The sequence below is a fragment of the Centroberyx affinis genome, unplaced genomic scaffold (assembly GCF_046629955.1).
Source record: "Centroberyx affinis isolate AG114_WGS23_722 - 3 ecotype Tasmania unplaced genomic scaffold, CSIRO-AGI_Caff_v1 ptg001787l_1, whole genome shotgun sequence".
Classification (NCBI taxonomy): domain Eukaryota; kingdom Metazoa; phylum Chordata; class Actinopteri; order Beryciformes; family Berycidae; genus Centroberyx; species Centroberyx affinis.
The window spans coordinates 751,262-774,917 of NW_027280178.1; the positions used below are offsets into that span (position 1 = coordinate 751,262).

General features: G+C 39.6%; 1 protein-coding gene across 1 annotated transcript in view; it reads right to left on the reverse strand.

The window, feature by feature from the left end:
• LOC139652368 (AF4/FMR2 family member 1-like) overlaps positions 1-23,381 on the reverse strand; it is a 38,942-nt gene extending 15,561 nt beyond the window's left edge. The window contains exons 1-4 of the mRNA XM_071529421.1: positions 23,365-23,381; positions 15,338-15,458; positions 12,017-12,883; positions 2,215-2,256 (exon numbers count right to left, since the gene is read on the reverse strand). Of these exons, the coding sequence (XP_071385522.1) occupies positions 2,215-2,256; positions 12,017-12,883; positions 15,338-15,458; positions 23,365-23,381 (1,047 nt within the window). The remainder of the gene's footprint in view (positions 1-2,214; positions 2,257-12,016; positions 12,884-15,337; positions 15,459-23,364) is intronic.
• Between the last annotated feature and the right edge of the window lie 275 nt (positions 23,382-23,656).

Consider the following 23,656-nt stretch of genomic DNA (forward strand, 5'->3'; position numbering starts at 1 on the left):
TTCTTTGTTTAGTTTTGATTTTGTTCTTTGTGGATCTATGGTATTATTTCTGATGAAACCTTAGATGGCATCCCAGTAGAAGCTAATATCTTGTAGTGAAGTCCGCTTAATCAAAAATTCTGAACTGGTCACAAAAGGCAGGAAAAATATATCCAAGACACTCTTCCCATACAGAAAGTAAAAAAACATTATTATGTATTGGCTAATGCATAACATACACATGTTAAAAATGTTTAGTAAGCATAGCCTTCCTCAGGGTACAAGCAAAGAGGTGCCATATATAATCTCTATTAGGTCACATAACCAGGAAATGGCTGTTTTGTGAAATACCCACGACCTATATTCACACATCATGTATGTATGGATGTATAATGTATACATCCAATACACACATAACTTGTTTCAAATACAAACTAGAAATAACCGCCTCGCGGTTGTATGCCTCCGCCAATAAACTTTGTTTTATCATTGCAAGGACAGTCTTTATTTATTGAACATATACAATAAATGTGATTATTAGGTCAACTTAAAAGGATTTTGGTGTCTGCAAAAGTAAGTGACAGCACTTCCACCGTTTTTGTAGAATGACCCAAGATCGTTTTCTCAGCTACAGTGGTAAACAAAACATTATGATGTCCCAGTGAAGTTGACCTTTAAACTTTTGGATATAAAATGTCATCACTTCATCATTTTATCCTATTAGACATTTGTGTGAAATTTTGTCATAATTAGCCTATGAATTCTTGAGTTATGGCCAAAAATGTCTTTTGTGAGGTCACAGTGACCTTGACCTTTGACCACCAAATTCTAATCAGTTCATCCTTGAGTCCAAGTGGACGTTTGTGCCAAATTTGAAGAAATTCCCTCAAGGCGTTCCTGAGATATCGTGTTCACGAGAATGGGACGGACGGACGGACGGACAACCCGAAAACATAATGCCTCCGGCCACAGCTGTCGCCGGCATGGAGGCATAAAAAAAGAATACTAAGTCTGTTCCCCCTCTTCAGTTTTTGGGTACCACTTCCAACACTTACTTTTAAAGACTCTGAATTGCCATGTTTCCCATCCCTATAGTGTATTGCCATGGGATAGTTTTCAAAGGAGATTAAAAGATAGACTGGCAGAACATAAGAATGCCATTAGAGCCACAAATGAAAACTGTCTCATGGCCATACACTGTAGGGATAGGAAACATGGCAATTCAGGCAGTAGTGTGGAAGTGGAAGTGTTGGAAGTGGTACCCAAAAACCAAAGAGGTTTATTTTATTAATAGAGTTATTGAATCACACTGCTTTATATTCATTGTCTTTTGGAGATGTTATTGCATTGTACTGCCACTTTATATGGAAGGTAAAAAAGGGGTTGATTACTGAATTGTACTAGAGTACAAAATATAAATAAATATAATCTCATTATGGAGTGGTTATTGAATTGTTACCAGGGCACAAGACAGAGAGAGACAGAGAGAGAGAGGGAGAGAGAGAGAGAGAGAGAGAGAAACTGGCCAATGCATTCACAAATATACCACTATCAATAATAATAAATAAAGAGGTGTTTGATTACTGTAGGGATACTTTAAGCGAGAATAAAATTCCCGGAGATGAAAGGTCTGTATTTCCGTGGAGCATAATGTGGTACAAACATGGATATCAAATGCTACTGATCAGGAAATTTTGATCAGACTTTTTTCAGACAAACGATGCCAAGGAACCACTCACCAAGAGTGTGTATTGACTGCGGCCTGAGAAATAAGAGGAGAGGCGACAAGTGCGGGCGTAAAAGCGCATTCCAAGCGGGATTTAATCAATTGAGCTCATTGTATTTACACATATTTGGATGAACCGGAACGTGGGATATGTATATACTGCAGAAGCCATTTTTGAAATGCTGAACATTTCATAGTTTCTAATGGCATCAACTGGACATAATGTGTAGGTTTCAGCACTAGTGGGCCGCATGTTATACTTGGGCTACACAAGGCCATTGCCATGCAAATTGGTTTATTCTATGTGTTGCTTTCTACACTCTCCGGTCACTTTAGTAGGTACACGTAGGGAGCTTTGATAAGTCTGAGGAATACTTTTGTGCCAACCCTTTCCCAGTCAATAAAAACAAAAAAGCTATCCACAAATGTGTCTGACTCTGGGTAAGTAGGAAAAAAGCCAAATTCCCCAAAAGCCAAACAATCCCTTTAAGGCATTTAATGGCACTTACCCTCAAAATGTCTTCCACGCACTGTGCTTCATTTGTCTTTGTCTGCAGAAAGGAAAGGCACATGTATACAGAGTTAATGAAAAGATGGTGAAAAAAGTATCAAATCCAAGGGGAGAGTCGAGACTCATGATTTGATTTCTACTTGTAGAGTTACAATTCAATTATAAAATTATTCTCAATGTATCACAATTTCTTTTAATCTTTTTGTCCTGTAATTGACTGCATAATACCTCTAACAACATTCTTGTTTAAACACTTATAAAAGACAAAAAAACAACTTTCTATCCCGTGAGACACTCATCAGTCCTACACCGTAACAGACCGCACACAAAGTGTGAAGAATGCGAATGAGATTATTAAGAATACTTATTTAGCTGAATATTGCATTTGCAATATAAATTGTAATAGAGCATACAGACACAGATTTTTCAATATTTAAAATTTTTCAGCAAACAAGAGGCATTTTTAATGAAGAACAGATTAAAAGCTTTAAAGGCGTGAATTTTATCCTGTCCGGAATGAACAAAGCCCTGTCCAGAAGGGATTAGCATTTCATGATGACGTTGGTAATGTAATTTAGTAACATTACATTGCTGTAAGGCATAGCCTATATGTATTACTTTATTACTCCCATACTGAGGGCCACATAATTCCTGTCAGATTCCAGAATACGTCTACGAAAACACAACAAAAACAGCTGCTGACAGGGCAGCAAAACGAGAGTGAATTTAGTCTTGGCTTTTCCCCACTGGTGAGAATTAAAAGAACAGTGGTGGATGAAGAGTGATGCAGAGTTTGCTAGTTAACATTTGCTAGCTAACCTGTATGTTGAAATATCAACATGTAAGATATTCATTTCTGTTATCATATGCATTATTGTGATGATCACCCAACTGATCCCTGTGGAGGCTTATCTTTCACTCTGGTGGTGGGAGGGTGCAGCGAGGAAGTGACAATTTGAATGAACACACAGGCAAAACAACATTGGGGGAGGGAAAATCCTGCATAGTATGCTTTTAAGGAGGGGGACAGTGTGTTACAAAGGAGGAAAAGTTATTTAATCGGGAATTGTTAGCAATGACATATCAAATGAATTAAGTGCTGATAAATACAATTTAGGCTAATAAAACCTAGCCACAATAACCAAGGCTTTAAATGATATAAATATTTTATAGAATATATATGTCTATAATATTTCTAATAATTTAGTATAATTTGTCATTTTAGTAATTATCCTCTGCTCAATCATCAGATTTCCAGCCATGACCTAAAGTAACCTTTAGGTCATGGCTAATGGCTTATTTCAGATATAATTTTGTTTAACACTGATAAAATCTGCACTATAATCTCAATTTTGCAATGCTGATTGCATGAAAACCCAACACCACAGAGTTAGTGTGGTATTTTTTAGTTGAAGCCAGTGATATTTAGTCTGTGTGCTTTTGGACTTAACCCAGACATAACAGTTCTCCGAGATGCTATACTCAGCAACCCTGACATAGCTTGAAGTATTGCAAAACCACACACACACACACACACCTCCCAACCACACACCATCGACTTGCCAGTAGAATGTAAACTACAGTTTGTAAACTGTCTAGACACCAGAGTCACTGGAAAAGCATGTGCACGTGAATCATTTTTCTTCATTTTTCATTTTTAATGGCTTCTAAGATGAAACTGTGGAGATACCCAGTATTTGACAGAGAGATAGGCCAGCCCAACATCAGATAAATACGGTGTGCAAGTCAGACAGCAGGCTGCGTTTCAGGCTCTTTTTCGGGCTGTTTTTTCTTCTCAGGAGATGGTGTTGTGTTTGAGATAAGGGCAGAGTGAATGGGCCCCCAGAGCAGTTATGTAAGTTGGTGACAAAGCTCATTTATTGTTCTGCTGGGCCCAGGGCTGAAGTTCTGAGGCAGCTGAGGTCACACACGCACACACACATACCACACTAAGTATGGGATGTTTGTGCTTTGTGTGCATCGAAAGGGTTGGACTTGCTCTGTGTACCTGCGCTCACACATGATGACCATTTTGCATGGCGTAGCTAGGCTTGTCGATACATCATGGAAATGTATATGGTAGCAGGAAGGCAGGGGATATAAAAACATTAGATGTCACCAAATCATCTCTTCACAACAGTATTTTATACCCTTAGCAATTTTGCAAAGCATGACTATTTGTTTGAGCTTTAATCTAAACATCACAACACTCGTAAATCCGTTATTGCTACCTGTTCCTCTAGCCTCGTGAAACCAGCTGGTCACACACAATTACACTGGCTACAAGATCGGTCTGGCCCCAAGCCACTGGATTTCAGCTGCGCGAATATGAGTCAATCGATCGTCAATGAGGCCAATCAGCGCTATGGGGTGGGTTAATTGATGAAGACGAAACTGAATTTCAAAAACAACAATGGCGGGTCTTAAGGATAGTTTAAATAATGCAGTTGTGTCTGAAATGGACAACATGAAATCCTTAAAAACAGAAGTCTGCTCTGAAGGCTTTTCTTCAAGGAGATGATGTTTTAGCCCGTCTCCCGACTGGATTTGGCAAGAGGGTGATTTATCAGTTGTTGTTTTGCCGTTGATCGCTCTCATGGAGGACCAGATCAGTGAAGCTACCAAACTCGGGATCACAGCTATGCACACTGGTGTCCACAGCGATTTGGACATCCTTCGTAGATATTGCCAACTTGTATTCACTAGGTCAGAGGCTTGGTTGCTGGATGAGAAGTTGCGCAATATGCTGGCAACACCAGTGTGTCGATTATGGTGGATGAGGTTCACGTCAATATAATTTACAGCTAGTCCTTTAGCTAATATTATATTTACTGTTTATCTGTGATGAAATGCTTACTGTTATCTGTGGTGCACAAATTATCTTTACAGAAATAGCAAAAATCTCTCACAAGTCTACAGATGGTTACACCAGGCTACCTGTTCCTCTACTTATCAATACACACTGGACAGGATTCAAGTCTCATGAATGGATGTGTAATACATTTGCTTGTTGGATTGATACTCAAAGATGTCATACTGCAAGGTTGCAAACAGTATAAAATGTGTTAACAGAAAATATTGGTGTAGAGTTTATTTTCAACTCTAATGTATCGCACACTTCTGGAAACTTATACGCAAGATGAGAATCTCTGCCTTCTTTGTACATCAATGCATATGCCACATGAAGCTGTACACTGATTGGAAGCGTTTTGAAAGGCTGCAAACTGGGTCAAAGTTCAAATAATTTTAACTTCAAGTTCAAATAATAATTAGATAAGTTTGATAATTATTTGAAGTTCAAGTTGAACGAATTTGAACTTTGAGGACAGCCAACTTGGTGGAAATTTTGAGCAGTGCACAATGCCAAAGGTAGCGCTGCTTCTGTAGTGGGCACCAGTGCTCTCTGAAAAACAATGGAAAAAGAGGTTTGGTGGTGGGAGGTAGAAAGAGCAAGTACTGTGTGTTTGTGTGCATTTATTCATTGTTTGATCCAGTGAAGGTCAAATTGCCTAAAAATGCTGAATCAACTGTATATAAGTCAAGAATTTATTACAGCATGCAATGATTTAGGCAGCTTGGTTCAAGTCTTCCTTATGTACCAGAATTTAGTTTACCTTAAAGTTTACCTGAAATTATCAAAAGTAATCCATATATTGGGAGGACATTTGAGCATGGTAGTATGTCAAATCCTCAGCAAAATAATTTAGCACCAACACTTCACTATTTGTTTATTTAAAAAAAGCAGCTAGTATAGGTCCATCCCAAAAAAAAATAAAAAATAAAATCTTGTGCTGGTTTTCATCATCTATATCTATTCATCCTGAACTTGCATCGTTTTCCCAAAAATTGATAAGAAGCCAGCAACAACACTGGAAAGAAAATGTGCTCACACAAAGCAAAATAACATACCAAGCAACCATAACTATAATATACCAATCATAACCAACCGATCATAACTATACTATAATAATCATAACTATACACTAGCGTTTTCTAGTACATTTACAAGCATTCAATAAGAAAAAAAAAGGTATCCAGTTGTTCTTCAGCCTGGGCTTTGCCATGCCTAGTAGAACTGGCCTTCATGTTCCGACAGGACATGCACAGATCTCTAGATTATAGTAACCCACTCTATCTTCTCCCTCTGCCTGTGAAAGAGGATTCATTCTGTCTGCTCACAAAGACGATCCCTTTCCTAACCTCATACAAGAGGCAGTCACACAACTTTCTAGCACACAATACTGCTCAACATTTGTGCACACACCACCAGTTATGTCACTGACAAACGTTCTCTACGATTATTAAGATGATAGTGTTTGCCCTCTGCTTCAACTAGCAGGTATGTAGACATCAACATAGCAACAACTTTGTAAAGAAAATAATAGGTCTTAACTGTTCAATAAATAAGACAGGTATTTTAGGGACAGGTCATATAGAGTCGGCTGGTGCCTTTACCTTGTGTTGTCCTGCTTGAAGAAAAGACTCCAAGAGCTGCTATGTTGAATAACTACTCACTATCTTCTGGTGGGAGATGTTTAGTGTGCATGTTTACAGACGCTGGGCTGCTGACCATGACAGTGTGTGCATGTGTGGGCAATTTGCTCAAGTGCAAAGCCACACTAAACACACAGAGCCACTCTTGGGCACTTAAGATTGTCTTGCCATTTCAGCATCACCACTGGCTGCCTTTGCTTAATGTCATCTTTGGCTTCACAAAGCGCCATGCAATTTGTGCCATCCTCTTTTTCTTAGGGAGAACCATCATCAACAGAGCAAGACAAGTGAAACTCTCCTCAATTCCAACAAAACTATTTTACCGCACTTCATACAGACTACCAAAAGTAAGACACTGCAGCACTCACTCAAGTCTGCATGTTTGTTGCAGGAGGGGTAACTTCCTCAGAGTGAACAGGAACAAAGGATATATATATATATATATATATATATATATATATACACACATAAAAATACCCACATACATTGTGATGAAATTAAGCATTAGATAAGCAATAGATATAATTACCAACCATTTTGACTACAATAGATATAATGATCACATTTAACAAGTAATTGAAATAAACAAATGTACAACTCATTATTATTTGGAAATAATTACTAACCCTAACCCTAACCCTTGCAAGCCCTGGTTTGCTTGCATTTGGACAGTGTGAACCTAAACGAACCACTTTAAGGTGGTTGATGAAATTTAGGATATCTGTAGCAGTCTGCTATATAGGACGGCAAATCTGCAGTAATTTTTGACTGAAAAGAAAATCTTTAAAAAATCTATAAACTATGACGAGGGCTCAGTGAGAATACCATTGCCAGACACGATAGGCCCCAGAGGAGGCCTATGACAGATTTATGTACTTTTGGTAAAGTATAAAACACAGGGCAGATGCGAACCAAAAAGTCTTTCTTGTTCAGTAATCCATCCTTTCCAAAAAGAAGAGTCAATAAATGCATCAATCACAGATTTAATATTGTAAACATCAGTCACATGCAGACTTGAATAAGTGCTCCAGTGTCCTACTTCTGGTAGTTTTTCTGAAGTGCCCAGGTAAAATAGCTTTGTTTAAATATTGTCCTCTACTGTAGAGCACCACATACAATACCTCTTTTTTAAAAACTTGGTTGTAGTGCTTTCGATATATATGGGTCTCCTAAATTCCACTCCTATCAAAAGGTACATTGGAGTACTATAGTTGAGGGAAAAGGAAACGCGGTGTAGTGGGCTTCTCACATTCAGGACAGAGACTAAAAAATGTGGTCCAACTACCCCACCAGGCCAATATTACACTTCACAGATCAAAGCCATATACTTTTTAAGAGGAATCTAGACTATGGGCCTTATATAGTCGTGTGCAACAGATCTTATCACATAAAAAAGATGAAGAGTGATATTTATGCAACTCAAGAGTGGAGAAATGTAGGCTCTGCTGTGCTAGCTCAGAGCACCACCTAATCATGCATCATGCAGGCTGGGAAGAGGCATTTGCAACTTCTCAACAACAGTGGACATCCATGGGCTTTTGCATATATTATGGCCTAATACAGATGTGTGTAGCCGAGGTGGAGAGTGGAGGGCTGGGGAGGACAGAGTGGAGACAGAGGGGAGAATGAGTCACTGCCCAGCTATCCTGTACTGGATTAGTCCCAGCAGGGAAAATGCTGAAAGTGCTGCTACAGGAGGGCAAGGGGGGAGGTGTAGGGTGCTGCAGGTGCAAGGGTTGTATGTGGGTTTGGGTGTGTGTGTGTGTGTGTGTGTGTGTGTGTGTGTGTGTGAGAATGGGGCTGCATTGGAGCTCAGCCAAATTCCTCAAAACAAAGAAAGTCCAAGGCCTTTTTAAAAACCTGAACAGTCAGGCACAAGAATATCAAAAGTTCTCAGAGACCATGCTGAAATCAGCAGAGAAGCATTAGAGTCCTCTTGCCCCATGGTATATTCAAAGCCCACATAATGGGGCAGAGCAATAGACTAGGTGTTTTTCCCTTGTCCCACCTTGTCTTCACCATTGCCAATCCCTCCCTGGAAGCATCGTTCAAAATGTCTCCCTCCCTCTTTAAAACAATTGCATGCTATATGCCTTCTATTTGAAGAAGGAAAAAAAACACACACTGGAAGCGTCAGATACACACATTTTCAACCACAACAATTGTTTTCAATGGCCAAACGCACACTCAAAGCATACAGTAGAGCGCCAAACTGACTTGACACATTGCTCCAACCTTGGTTAGATTTGGGAGTGTCAACAGAGGTTTCTGAAGCCAGAGTGCAAAGGCAAAGGATAGGAAAATGCAATTTGTAAAGAAACCGTACAGCGCTATTGCGCAATGAGCCGTTCAGCACCACGGACAGTGATAGGCAATACAGCGGAAACAAGCATACAAAACGCAGGTGTTCAGCCACGCCACCCTTTCTCCTCCTGTCGGGGTGTCCGCCATGAGTCTGTGAATGTTTAATCTATGTAAGTAATCGTTATATCGCTATACCATTATATTTGAATTCCACACCTTAGAATTTATCTTTGTTTCTTTTCATTTCTAATGTATGCCCAAAGAAAGTATGTATTTAATCGTTAAGTAGGCTACTATTAAGCGATTTTCCTAAATGGCACGTCGAAACCCAATTCTCAACATTTGTAACATTTGATTAGAAATTATCTTTCCTCATTGAATATGTTGTTGAATTTATGGCTAACTGTAATTGTAACTTTCTATTAACTTTAAGTCTAACAAATCCTTGATAGCCATGAACAAATCATTAGTTCATTTTTATTTCATAACTTAAAAATGTTAGTAAATGATGACTTATGTATTATGTCATATCTTTACTGAGATTCATTTTTAGATAGGCAAAGTTATCTCCAGCAGCACTGTCAATGTGTTGCTACATCAATTAATAATGTGTTGTATAAAATTAGTAAATGTTAGCAGATCATTTATTGGTCTCAAGGGAATCATTTTTAACTTATATTGAAGACATCGCAAGACTTTTCTTTAATTTATTAACAAAGTTGCTATTAAATAGTGGTAAAAGATTTGTAAATGTATTAGGTGATATAATTTTCTATGATTGTAGCTGAATAATTACATGTATTTCGCATGAAATATGAATATCTTGTGTTCATGTTTACTAAACATTTATTCATCACTCAAGACTGTTTTTCAGTCCCTAATCTGAAGTTGAAGCTGTCATCCTTTGTTAAGGTTTCTAGAGGTTTACAAATCATTAGCAAATGTTAAACATGCAACAAGCGATATCAGACATAAGCAATCCTGAAACAAATGTGTGCTATGTGGAGATTTCACACACGCGGGCCAGCTGTGTTGCTGTTTTTACCTCTTTTCTAAAGCTTGTTGTCAAATTCTGGTCCGGAACAAAGCTCATCCCGCTCCATTCAGTAGCTTTTATTTTATTTTTTTAAAACTAGCTTGGCTCCTCTCTTGCCGAGGGAGGAGCCAAGCCAAGCCCTCGCTGGGTGGGCCGGTGTTACCCACACCCGGCCCACATCCAGCGAGCGAGTGAGTGTGTGAGTGTGTGAGTGTGTGTGTGTGTGTGTGTGTGTGTGTATATTTTACAACAAAAATCCTTATTTCTGCAGATATGTGGTGTAAACACAAAGACAGAAAAACATCAAAAGCTAAATCACATCTTGCAGGAGAAATAGTGAACCCTCAGCCTGCTTGTGTTTTGTCTGGTTCTCTTTCTAACTCCATTTGGTATCTCAGCAACAGGAGAGCAGCAGTCTCAGATGTCAGGTTGAATGGGTCATCCGGCGCACACTGCGGTGTAGCCCATTTTAATAGTGCTGACTCCACCTACCTGGGCCAGTTTCGGCATATGCCAGTGGCAATTATAAGTGGACCCAGGTAAACCTGACAACAGCAGCAAAACAAGCACACCACTGCTGGACAAAAACAAACCTAGGGATAACACTGCAAACACGCTGCTGATTGCCAACCATAAGCAATGTTAGTCAGTAAAGCTTTGTAGAATAACACCCACAGCCATTTTCAAACTAACAAAATCTCCCATTTGCCAGTCCCATTTGCTCGGGGAGTAAAGAAACTTGTTTACTTATGAGATGGGAGTAATTATGTCCCTGGTATTAGACAGACCCTGAGGTATTAACAGATAAACAGATGTTGCATTTGTATTAGGAAAAGTTTGAATTCTGAAAGCCAAATCCGAGAAAATACCAACAAACACACTATAATTTTCATCTCTGGAAAGTGCCCATGGTAGTGGGACACACCCAAACACCACCACAGAAATCTGCACGTTCTGTACATGTTATCCAAATCTGTGATTTGAATGTAATTGATAAAGGTGAATAGTTGTTTACAATTCAGATCTACACACCTAGACACTTTTACATATATAGCCCTTTGCCATTTGTAATATAACGGACATATATTTGGTATATTTTTTGGCATATTCTCATATCGGCACGCATTCGTTTTTTTCCTTTATCTCAATTAGTTCTACTGCTGATATTTTTCACACCCTGTTAATGCTGGAATACATGTATTTTACATACTTTTATTCATTCCTTGGTTTCATATGTTTATATGACCTTTTTCTATATTCCCATTTATATTTGATTTTTCTTTGCTCTATCCTGTTACAGGCTTGTTAGCAGGCTTGCCAGCATGCACAAAACGGCTATGAAGGTAATAGGGAAGAAAGAATATGAGCCCATACAGAGCCTATATGAGCAGTCAGTCATGAAACAAGCAACAAAAATCATTGCAGACTCTCAACATCCCCTCTTCTCTGAATACGAACCTCTGCCATCAGGAAGAAGACTCCGTGTGCCAAAGTGCAAATCAAACTGCTTGAAGCTATCGTTTGTTCCAGCCTCCATTAAGCTGCTGAACTCTAATGCTAAATCTTAGTGCAATAGAGCAATGTGCAATAAATACACATGCACTTTAGCACTTAGCACTTTTGCACTTTAATTCCTAGTTTCTTTTTAAGCCGTCGTGTTGTCAATGTCAAATGTATAGTCAAATGTCTTTTTTATGTCTTTAAGATGTTTTTATGTGAAGCAACTGTGTCAAACGCTTCTCATGTTTTGTGATGTTTTTTTTTGTTTTTATGTGAAGCAACACATAACACTGTGCCCAAGACAAATTTCCCCTCGGGGACAATAAAGTTTACTCTACTCTAATCTTTGCTGCAGCAACAGCTCAGTTTTCCCAGGGGGATCATTAGAGTTTCACCTTATCTTATAACCCATCTTATAACAATGTACTCCCACAACCAGTTATTGAGATCTAGGCTATTTGCTCACCTCCAGAAACGGTGGTAATATCTTCAGTTTGGCCAGGTTAGATTTGTTGATTATCAAGTCTGGAAGGGGTACATATGGCTCTGGTGAAGGCTTAAGCTCGGGTGACTCGTTGACCACCTGGTCTTGACCATCCATAGGCCGCACATAGGCTGTGGGCTTCTGGGTCATGACTATGTTTGGAGCCTTGTAGGCCAGGAGTGGAGGGAAGGTCTGGGAGGGTAGTGTGGTACCCTTGTTGGCCTGGGGCAGAGATGCATCTTTGGGGGACTTTTGGGGGTCCAATGGGGAAACATCCATAGTGCTGGGAGACTCAAGGGGGTGATCTGGGGTCCCGTGGTGCTGGTGTCTCTCGCAGGTGTCCTTATTGTCGGTGTCTTTGGGCTCATAGTTACCATGATCACTGGAATGTACGGAGGGTAGCGGCTCAGCATCAGGAGACAGAGCAGACAGTACCCGGGGAAGGCTGGTGCACTCCTTGAAATCTGGGAAGGCTTCACTCTTCCTCTGCTGCTGGGCTGAGTGGCTGAGCTGGCCGCCCTGACTGTGGTTCAGAGAAGCCTGGGAGTTAGTGGAAGAAGGTCCATGGTGATTAGGGGCAGCAGGGACAGTGGACTTCGTCATGGGCTGAGAGGAGTGACTACTGTTATTAGAGGGGCCTTTTTGGGACTGGGTATGGTTATGGAATGGAGGCTTGGCTGATTTGTCTCTGTTAGGTTGGCCCTGATCCAACTGTGACAACGTTACATGAGTGGAAATGGACAAAGGGTCCTTGACAAAGCTGCCCAAGCTGGGAGAGGGATTATTCACATCTTCATAACTGCCCAGCATCTTTTGGATGCGACTGGAAAGCTCATCCCCTTTGTTTGTCTGAAAAAAAAGGGGGTAAACAGTTAGCCAAAAGAGCAAAAATCCAGTGTTGTTAAGACTGATCTGAATGGACTATTAATCTGAGATCCACAGGACTTGATGGTAGCACAAAATCAAAATCAGTGTGATCAATTCCCCAACTTCTGCTACAGAAAATCAACAAAAAAACACAGACAAACAAGAAGTTAACAAACAATGGGTTTACCTATGTGAATAAAGACATGACAGAAAAAAATGATCACACGCAAATAGCCTTATTTGAACTATTTGAGCATTTACTATAGGCGAGTGTAACTGTATGACAATATAATTTACATTTGTTATGTAAATTATTTGTAGTTTAAAACACAGTGTATTTCAATGGAAAAATACACAATGAGTGCACGGTGTGTTCATAGCTAGTAGTAAATTCACAGAAACATTAAATATGAACTTTTGGGGTGGTAATGTTTTAGAAGGCATGCCCAAACACAGTTAACCCAACCTAAATTTACTATGGTGAGTGGAGGTGAAGTTCCCAAATTAGAGGACTCTCCATCCTCTTACAAGCCGGCTGTGTGGGAATATGTTGGTTTCTCAATCACCTACTAAAATGGCAACAAGGTTGTTAACCCTAGAATGCATATGAGGGGTCAAACATGACCCAGCTGCATGTTTTTGTGTTGTATCTTGTACTGTATATTTGTGTTGTTTTTGTTTATTTTTAACCAATAAATTAACCGAACCGTGACCCAAAAACCGAGGTATGGACAGAACCGTGAGTTTGGTGAACCATTACACCCCTACAGTGTAAGGATTCTACTTTGAAACACAATCATACTTAACCGTATCTATCCAGAACTTGTTGCCCTTGCCAGTGTTTAGTACCCAAAAGAACACATTACATCTGACTACTTTTGATAGCCACCCATAATTACATTCTAAACCAACATTTCAAAACTCTAGGAAGTACTGTAGCCCTTAGTACTGTTATCTTCCTCTTCCTTCCTTAATTTCTTTAGTAGAGGGCAAAGATGTGTTTTATGTGTTAGATCAACCTTTTCAGATCTGCTTTTTCCCCTGAATGGTCACAGATGATCTATGAGCACCGATCATGCAGATTCAGTGAAAAGCATATTCATGAACAGATTTAATTTAATTAATTCATCGTTTCATTTCTGGAATTTTGGGGAGACAAAAGAAAGTGCAAGGTACTTCAAAAAGCCTTTCCAACCTATAGGGAGGTAAAGTCAATGCCACACCCAGTATAGCCTTGACTTTCCTACTTTATACAGCATATATTACAAAATATGCGCAAATTATACAACGTACCATTCTGACTTCCTAATATGTCACAGGATTTTGGGATGCGTTTCCACTTAAAGAATTTATGGACAATTCAACCACATTTATGGACAATTCAACCACAATTACTCCAAACAGCACCTGCAGGATAATCCAAGTGTTCTGAAGCCAAATGATTGCACCGTGGGTCCAATATTCATCTCAATATTTCATTATCTCCTAGATTTTCTGCACTTGTTCGAGGAAGATTTTTATTTATCTCAATGGTCTCTCTCTGCTCTGAAAATGTTCAACACAAGACTACGTATTCTTGCACAAGCTTATCCTGTCTGCCCCTAGCTTTCTTCAATGTTTCAAAAGGGGAAAATGGCCTGAAATTATACCCCAGTCGTTACCATATGCCAACAAAGGTCATATGCAGGTCACCAATCCCTGAGAAGCTCATTACTACACCACTGCAAAGGGGTGTGAGAAAACAGTTTAATGACAGGTGGGATTTGATGACACCACCTAATGAGAACAATTGACAATCGATCAAATATTTCAAAAGCATTAATTGTCCCTAAATACATCTAGGCTAAGCCAAAGGTTTAGGCATTAACAGCAAAACTTAACTTCATTATTAATTTTCCAGCTAAATGTGACTTTCCATTAATTTTCCCAATAACTTTAACACATTATTTAATAACTAATTTATTATATGCTACACCTTCATTTTTTCATTGTACAAGCTGTGGGGCATTACACAGAGAGACATGGGTGAACACTATCTAACACCATTTACAAGACTGTAAGGCTACATTTAACTGGTTAAAAAATCTTGGCTCAAAATTTTTCATTGTTCAAACTTGGAAAGGTATTGTTCCTCCAACTCACACAAAGTGACTTGTACATAAGAATTGCACCAGGGATGCAATGCCCTTCTGGTAGTGAAACTTTGTCACCATTAAAAACCAGAAGATGAGTCTATTATTATCCATAAAAACATCCGCTTTTCCCTTTACGTTAGTATGAAATAATTGATATCTGTGGAAAACCTGTAACTTATGCTTTCATTTTAAACTGAGCACACTACACATGAGCACGGCACATGAGCTACAGTATGTTATTCACATATTATCATCTATACCTACACAGACCTAGACAAGCTTTACTTGGATTTACCCTCACCTTGTAGGGTTCCCCAAAGAGTGGCACATTCTCAGGATTGAGATCCTTGGCTTGGCTCGTCTCCTGGTTCCTCTGCTCCCATGCTCGGATGCGAAGAAGGTTCCTTTCTTCATTGTACAGGCTGTGGAGCATTACACAGAGAGACAGACATAAGTGAACACTGTGTTTACACCATTTTCAAGACTACAATACTAAACCAGATTAAACAGGTGGAGATGCTGAAGGCAAAGATAGTTCAAAATCTTTCATCCCTCAAACATGAAAAGGGTAGCCCCACAACACAACACAAATTGAGAATGAAGACATTTTCCCCAACTCTCAAATTGAGTGAATGAAATTGTGATAACTAAACATGAGATTTAAATGAGCTAACATGATGATGTAGGGACGCAAAAAACACATTGTTACTTTAGTCACTGAAATTACTAAATAATATGCAAGCTAAGACAAATTGGTCTGTGAGTTTTTAGTGTGCGGAATAAATATTCTATGGACTATGAGATTTAAAATATTTTGAAGCTCTGAAAGGTCTATACAGCCTGTTATTTTCTATCTGCATGTATTTTTTTATCAAGAATTTATCTGCTTTCACCCATATTTGATATACTTAAACCCCACGTTGATGAATGTGATTGATCATTAAGGTAAAATGAGATATGGACACATGGAAATTTGTGGCATCTTGTCACAGACTTATCTACCCAAGGGGCAGAGCAGTCCTGTCTAAGGGGAATAGAGAGTGTGCCCATCACATCTACAGACAAGTGTAATTAGAACCACAAATGCCATGAGGTTTACATCACAACGCTCACATCTGTTCTCTCCAGTCCCCAAAGATGGCATGCAACCATGTAGATGTCATATGGATGATTATGACTAGTCCTGATATTCTGCCTGTTACACTAAAAGAGCTTGTTTATTATGGTGAATGATATTGTGTAGCAAATAGCAGGCCCCATGGGAGTAGGCCCAAATAGTCTAAATAAACTTGAGTGAATTAAACCCTTATCTACATTTAGTAATTTGATAGTTTTCTTCCCAAAATACAGTGATGATTATATTCATCTGACCATAACCCCAATGGGAGGCTTCCATGGCAACAAGTGGAGCGGCCAAGATCTGGGACAGTATGTTATACAGATGAGCATTTACTCATTAGTCACAGATGTAGCAAAGAGACTGGCCAAAGTATCAGGACAGCACAAACTGGCATCATTATTACGCAATGGTAAAGCAACAAGTATCGATATTAAACCTCTACAAGATGTCAAAACAACCATAAGAAATACTCTAAAGGTTCCTTAGTGATTGTAAGGTGGCTACCATGACTTCATGGAGCAATATCAGGGGTTACACTATCATTATTTATTTTCAAAATAAATTTTCAAAAAAATAAAGCATGATTGTCCAGAATCAGCACTCACATCCACCAATTACTGGTTTTGAAAATAAATGTTCTAGTTGTCCCTAATTAACTGATTAAATAATTTGGCCAATTTGGTCAACCTCTAGTCCATTTAAAGGATAAGTTTGGCGATTTTGGACCTATATATAATTTGTCTCTTACATACCTGTAATACTTGGACTCGCAGACAATATTGGCTCCCAAGTCAGCTGTATGTTGAAAGGGCGGGTTCCGGTGGCTAGCCTCTTGTTGCTAACAAGCAGTCCAAATGGGGTATGTCAAAATATCTCCAAAAAAGCCAGTCTGTGAAACTGATATGGTGACCAACTGACATCTTTATATCCACAGCCCGCAAACAAGCAACACCACACCATTTTTAGTCAGTGGATAGCCTTCATCCAAACTCTACCTGACTCCATGTGAAATTGTTTACAATCTGACCTGACCATCTGCAAAACTATGAAATCAGAGCTAATTTAATTTATTTAGCAATTTGCAATTTTTCTGTTTACCCTCAACTCCCCTGAGACATTTTGGCATACCCTGTTTGGACTCACTGTTAGCAGCAAGAGGCTAGCAACGGCAGCTCACTATTTCAACCAACATCTGACTCGGGAGCCAATACTGTCTATGTAAGAGATAACCGAGCTAGACTTAGGCTCCCTATCCTTTTCTACAACAAAAGTTGACAAAGTTTTTTTACAATGAAGACACATAAACTAGGTTTCAAGAAGAGGACAGAGGTGCTTGCGGTGAACACAGGCTATAATGTAAACTATTGTTATGTAGCCAATGTTTCCTCAACTAATTAATTGAGCACTTATGTATTACTATCCAAGACCTTTACTTAATTGGATAAAGGTTAGGTAGATAGACAGGTGGTAGAAGGAACGGAGTACATTTATATATATTTAAACATCTAAAGTTATCTCTAACGCTGCGCTTCACCAGAGACTAACCTTGCTAGACTACTACACTCAATCTAACAGAACTAGGGATGCCGCGATCGATCGGCCATCGGAATGGACCGATATTCAGTATAAATATGAGATCGAAGAAGTCCGATAATGCTTTATAGTCGCCGATTGCAAAAACCGATGGATGCCGCAAATCACGTGAGCCATTTCTCAGCGGAGTTGGTGTCATTGTCACATGCTAACTCACCTCAAAACATGTTGGCGGTGTGGATGTTAATTAAAAACACAAATCTTCATGGACAACCAGTAACGTCACAGTCCGTCACGCCCGCTACTTCCCCTCATTTAATTCTCTGCTTATTTAATGCATCAATTCATCGCATGCCATGTGCATTTGTTTACATAATGGTCTGCACTCAGCTGTCCGCGGTGCTGAACTGGACGACGGTCAAGACCCTAACAGCGGAGAGGCAACTGAAAAGTCTCATTTCTCTCTCTCTTAAGAACATTCACTTATACAAAAACAAAGACTGAAACGGATATATATCTTCGGAGGGTGTCTCCATTTATTTAACTCGACTCGGCAAGTGGCAACAGTCTGAGTCTTGTGCTTCGGTTATCTCACTAAATCATGTTTCGCTACCTAGAACGCACATGGTTTTGTTTACATAATGATCAAGTAAATATTGAGGTAGAAAAAAAGAAAATGTGGATACTTTTTAACCAGGACTCAATTTGATGGATGAAATGTATGTAAAATGGAAACTGTTAGACCTATAATACTGCTATACCAGCTGCTATAACAAAACAAAAAAACTATCGGTATGGCCGATCGGTATCAGCAGATATGGCTCATAGATGATCTGCGGCAAAAAACGTTATCGGGGCATCCCTAAACAGAACCTCCTGTTGTGAAAGTAAAACTTAAAATTCCACAATTCATTCAAACTCACATGTGTTTGTAATGGTGTGTGTAAGAAGTAAGTTGACACTTTCTTGTTATTGGGGGTGTGTGAAACTGCTAAGCACCCATACTGAGAGTGTGTCCAGTAGAGTCAAATGGTAAACAGGGGGGTTTACCATTTGACTCTACTGGACACACTGCTGTCACTGTAAGTAAGGCCGTGATATACTGAAAATAAGTTGTCGTTGTAGGCTATGATAACCTCAAATCGTGAATTCTCTTAATTTTAAAGTAATAATCCACAACATTTTCATACGAGTAAATGTCTGTTTTGCTACTCTATCGCTGATTGATATAGGCCTAACGTATAGCCTAGGCTACCCAGTTCAAAAAAGCTTTCACATTTGCTGTTCTAAACTCCCGTTATGTAGGTTTTTCTCTGGAAAAATCCTCTGGCACACAGGAAGTGATGCTTTATATAATTCTGGCACCAGCAATAGCGGTTTGCGCAAAATAAGAACTCAGCAGTTAGCATGACCAGCAATGGCCACCATGGCAGGAAAAAAAAGGCAATACTGGTACCTACAGCAACTCAAAATTAACAGAAAATCTAAGGCAAAAGACACCATAGTACTCAGTGACTCTGTTTTATTGCCACTCTCTGCCACGGAGGGAAGAGAGTCTGTCTCAGTGCTTTATTTTGCACTAAATAAAGAGGACAGAGGACAAAGCCTCCAGCCACCATCCTCAACTACTGTGGGAAATACTGTTACTCATTCTGTTTATGAGCACCATATGCTAACCGGTGTGCTTCTGGCTTTCTTAGGGAAAATGAATTAAAGTAGTGAGACTTGGTTGGAATTTTGCACCAATTCTAGCCACCCAATGCAGTCAGAAAATGTGGCAATGTTCAGCGCAGTATGCAGTAGTTTTAGCTGTTGGACCCCCTTTTGACCAAAAAAACTAACAAATTTCCTACAGTAGTATTCTATGCATTGTATTGAAACTTCTGCCACTCATAATTTGGAAAAAGGCAAAATTGGAGTACTGACTAAATCCCAGCAGTAGCCTATATTTTGTATTTGAGGCGCTACTGGCACAGTGGCACAGCCAACATCAAACTAATACTGACATCAAACTAATACTGACAGAAAAATCCTAATTCAGCACATCACAATAGCTGATTCTTAAGGTGGACATGACATGAGTAACTAGGGAGTTTGGGTTGCAAATAATTGTTTAAAACATTCACAAATGAATAGTTTACTGGTGTGCTGATTGTCACAGATTTTGATGGAGCCCTTCTAGCCTACTTCGATCTCTGTCATAAAGTTCTTCCTAAGTAACATCCATCCAAGACCAAGAAAAAATCTAACCAAGGCAAGGGACCACTGACCCCAGAATCCAAAAAATCTAGGCCCAATCAAAAATTTGCCCTACCTTTACTTTGCAAGAGACAAAATAGCTGCAGGCTACACTACAAATTATCTAAAAGTCGTCTTATCAGCAATTACACTCACCTAAGATGAGTCAAATGCTGAGAATTGACACAAAACAGGAGGTGGTAATAAAAGGCTCATTGGGGAGCATAACCTGAAAAACCCTAGCTCCCGCAAAAAAAAGGGGAAGTGTTTGGGACATTTCAAGCCCAAAGGGTCATGAAAATAGACTTCATTCTGCATTTAGCAAAATGTATCACCTGCATATTTCACAGTATAGCACTGCTCACATTGCACTTCGCACAATCCAATTTTACGAATACAAATCCTTTGTGATCCAACTGTGAGCATACTGGGAGACAAGAAGTCTAAATTCAATCAGTACCAAGACAACAACAGCAAAAGATAGTGGCAGCAGTGTCAGGGGAAAAAGTTAGAGTGTACCTGCTGCTGAGCACTGCCGGATTTGAGTGGTGCATCTTAACCAATCATAGAGACAGGTCACAGGCACAGTGAACTTTGTGAAAGAGGGCCAATCAGAGACTGCTAAATCAAGCCCTGCTTACCCTTTGATGCGATTGCCTCCCATTCACGTCGGCTCTCGCTTCTTGATGTTTTGTTCTTGAGAATCCATGCTTGAACATGTCCATGCGAGCATTGCTACTAATCAGCGCTCACTGACTAAAAGGGTTCATGAAGAATAAGCAGCTGGCTCTCATTTCCGCAAGACTCATTTTTGACACTTGCAACCTTGTCAACTGCCACACTTTAATTTAATCTAACTAGCTACAGCCAATTATTAAAATAAAAAACCAAGCTTGAATAAACTCATGGCTCCCGGAGTCTTCAATACTTCCACACTCAGCAAAACACTGCTTCCATAAAAGAGTTTGCTACTACTGAAAATCACACTGATGATTGACCTCATTAGATGTACATGAATTATTAATGAGGTAATGTACAAAAACTGCTTTTTATCAAAAACAAAACATGATCAAGCTTTAGGCTACATCTAGAGCAAATGCTACCTTGGTCGCATTATATGTCAGTAAATTCAATCGACAATTGGAGGTTTAAATCATTCACAAAACATGCTTTTATGCAAATTCTCCACTGGACTCCATTCTATCTGGTCTCTCTACGAGAGAGAGAATTCTAACATATTCGACCACTAGGGGGGCAAAGGTGCATTTTTCAAGTTGCATGTCTGTGTAAAAGTCTGTGATGATAGGTAGGTTAGGAAGCTTGTGCAAGAGTGTGCCCTCTCTGATAGGCTAGTGAACAGTTAATGGATAATTATGTGTAGTGCAGTTCAAAAAAAGGTTCAAATGGTTTCGACTTTTAACATATGAAAAAATATGGACCAACGCTGCGTAAAAAGACGGACAGCCCACCGTTTTCTCAGTCATCTGTCAACACATCAGCCCCATAGAGAATACATTAGCTCAATCCATTTTTGACAGATACACAATCACTGTCTGGCAGCATTCAAGTGAGCATTTGAGATGCATCACAAAACTGACAATATCCCATGTAGGCCTGCACGATTATCACAAAGATGATTAATTCCATTGATATTGTAACTGCAATTATAATTTAGATTAACAGAAGTGCAATTAAATACCTATTTTGTGTTGCCAACTACCTATAGGTTGACAATTTAATTGTGATGGCGGTTGTTGCTGGGGATTGGAGGGGGTGGGGGGGGGGGCTCATAACGGGAGACTGTCAGATTGAGTACAATGGTGCTGGTCTGTGCATCGCCGAATGACAGAGATGACATGATGAGCACATCAGGCGCATTAGAGATTGATTTAGATCAATTTCTATACATTGAGCAAACTTCTATACATTGGCGACCGTGTTGATATTGTGGCCACTGAAATTACTTAATTGCACTTTTAAACATCGATGAATCAACAAAAATAGGATATGTTTTCAACTTTACAATGCTCCTCTTAGCAGCATCATAAAACAAAACTCTTACTCAACGTTACTCATTTTGATTGAGGCCTACCTCTCAAATTGTTTTGGAGGCTACCGCAAACAGGAGAAATTCACACTTCGTAAAAGATGCTCATTCAATTTGTACAGACTGCTTCAAATGTTTTCAAATGACACGCCCCCAACAATGCAACCTAGGTGGTTTCAATGCAACCCATCCACGTCTGTGATGAAGTATCAGTAAGCCTCCCTGTGTAACACCAACACTGAGCACAGCTCAAACTGCTCATGTGTTGACAGCTAAAGGCAAGGGAATCTTAACTGTTAGATTTCTCTCTGTCCATAATGTGCAAGAGTATATGATCAACAACCCAAAGCAACTCCACTGAGTCACCCCTCTATTAGAAGCAATGCTCTGCTTTTCTTTCCCTATAAGACGTCAATGATATACCTTTCACCTTTGCAGCATGGTCTGCAATAGATGTAGTGGCTATAGGATCCTATTCCCTGTCTCTGTAAACTCTAATCCACTTGCTGCACTGCCCAGCCCCGGTCCTAGCTAACTAATGTGTGGTTATCATATTAAACCCTTCCCACCATGGTTGAAGCCAGGTTATTACTAATTTGCAAAAAATATGACATGAGTTTAGCAACTTCGGGATAGTACTGAGCATAAGTATGCCTTATGTGCTTGAAGGTTTCTTGTGTTAAGACCATAGATTGAACGCGGTCTTATATTTCACTCTTCTGGTCAGGTTATAAGAGCCCAAGTTAATTATAGCTCAAAAACCATGATGTTACTGGGCAATCAGCGCCGAGCGTGTACTAAGCTTCATTCAATGCCTCTCAGTCGCCATGTTCTGCCTTTCTTGGGAGACTTGAAACGAATAAACGTTGTTAACTGAAATTAAAACAGACACTCAAATTAACACAGTCAACACTGAACATTCAAAACCGTTTTCCGAGTTAAACTGTTTTTCAACTTTGTTGGATAGTTTGTCAGACTCTACAACGGAGGTTAGGAGAATGTGTATGTTAGTAGACGTAGGTTTAAAATTTGACATATCAACATTTATTTACGCAAAGTACTCTAGCAGCTCTGTTGTCCAGCGGGTAAAATCACACCAGCCTGCTCTCACCGCGACAGCTCATTCCAGCTGATTCCACCTTTTCCTCGAATTGCTTATCAAGCTGAAAACCAGGGAAGTCCATGGTGGCATTCAGTTTTACATTAACTACAATAATGTACCAAACCCCGACTACCTTCCACCCGATACTTGCAAAGAGTTTCGCACAAAAACCGTACTTTTAGGCACGTTAACACCGCTAGTGAGCAGGCTTTCCAGCTCATTAGGCGTAGTTAGCTGACAGGGTTAGCGCCCAGCTGCTAGCAGCTAGCCTCTGTGTTGTCTACCTACCTTGGTTGAGATGACATGGTGCGCCTCTCGCAGCCCAAGTTGGTTGCCATGTGTTTCTGACAGTCCTCAACAAGATGATCTTCCCTCTTGGTCACATTGTTTACCGGTGAAAAGATGTTGTCAATTTAAATGACTGTCAAGATGTTGTTGTTTGGCTGCTAGTCGTGCGTTTGGGGTCTTCTGTCTCTGCCTACTGGATTGTTCTACTTTATTTACCCATCCGGGGACCAAGCTCAGTTTTATTCACTCTGCCTAGTATGAAATTGCAAAGAATGTATGAAACGGTTCTGTT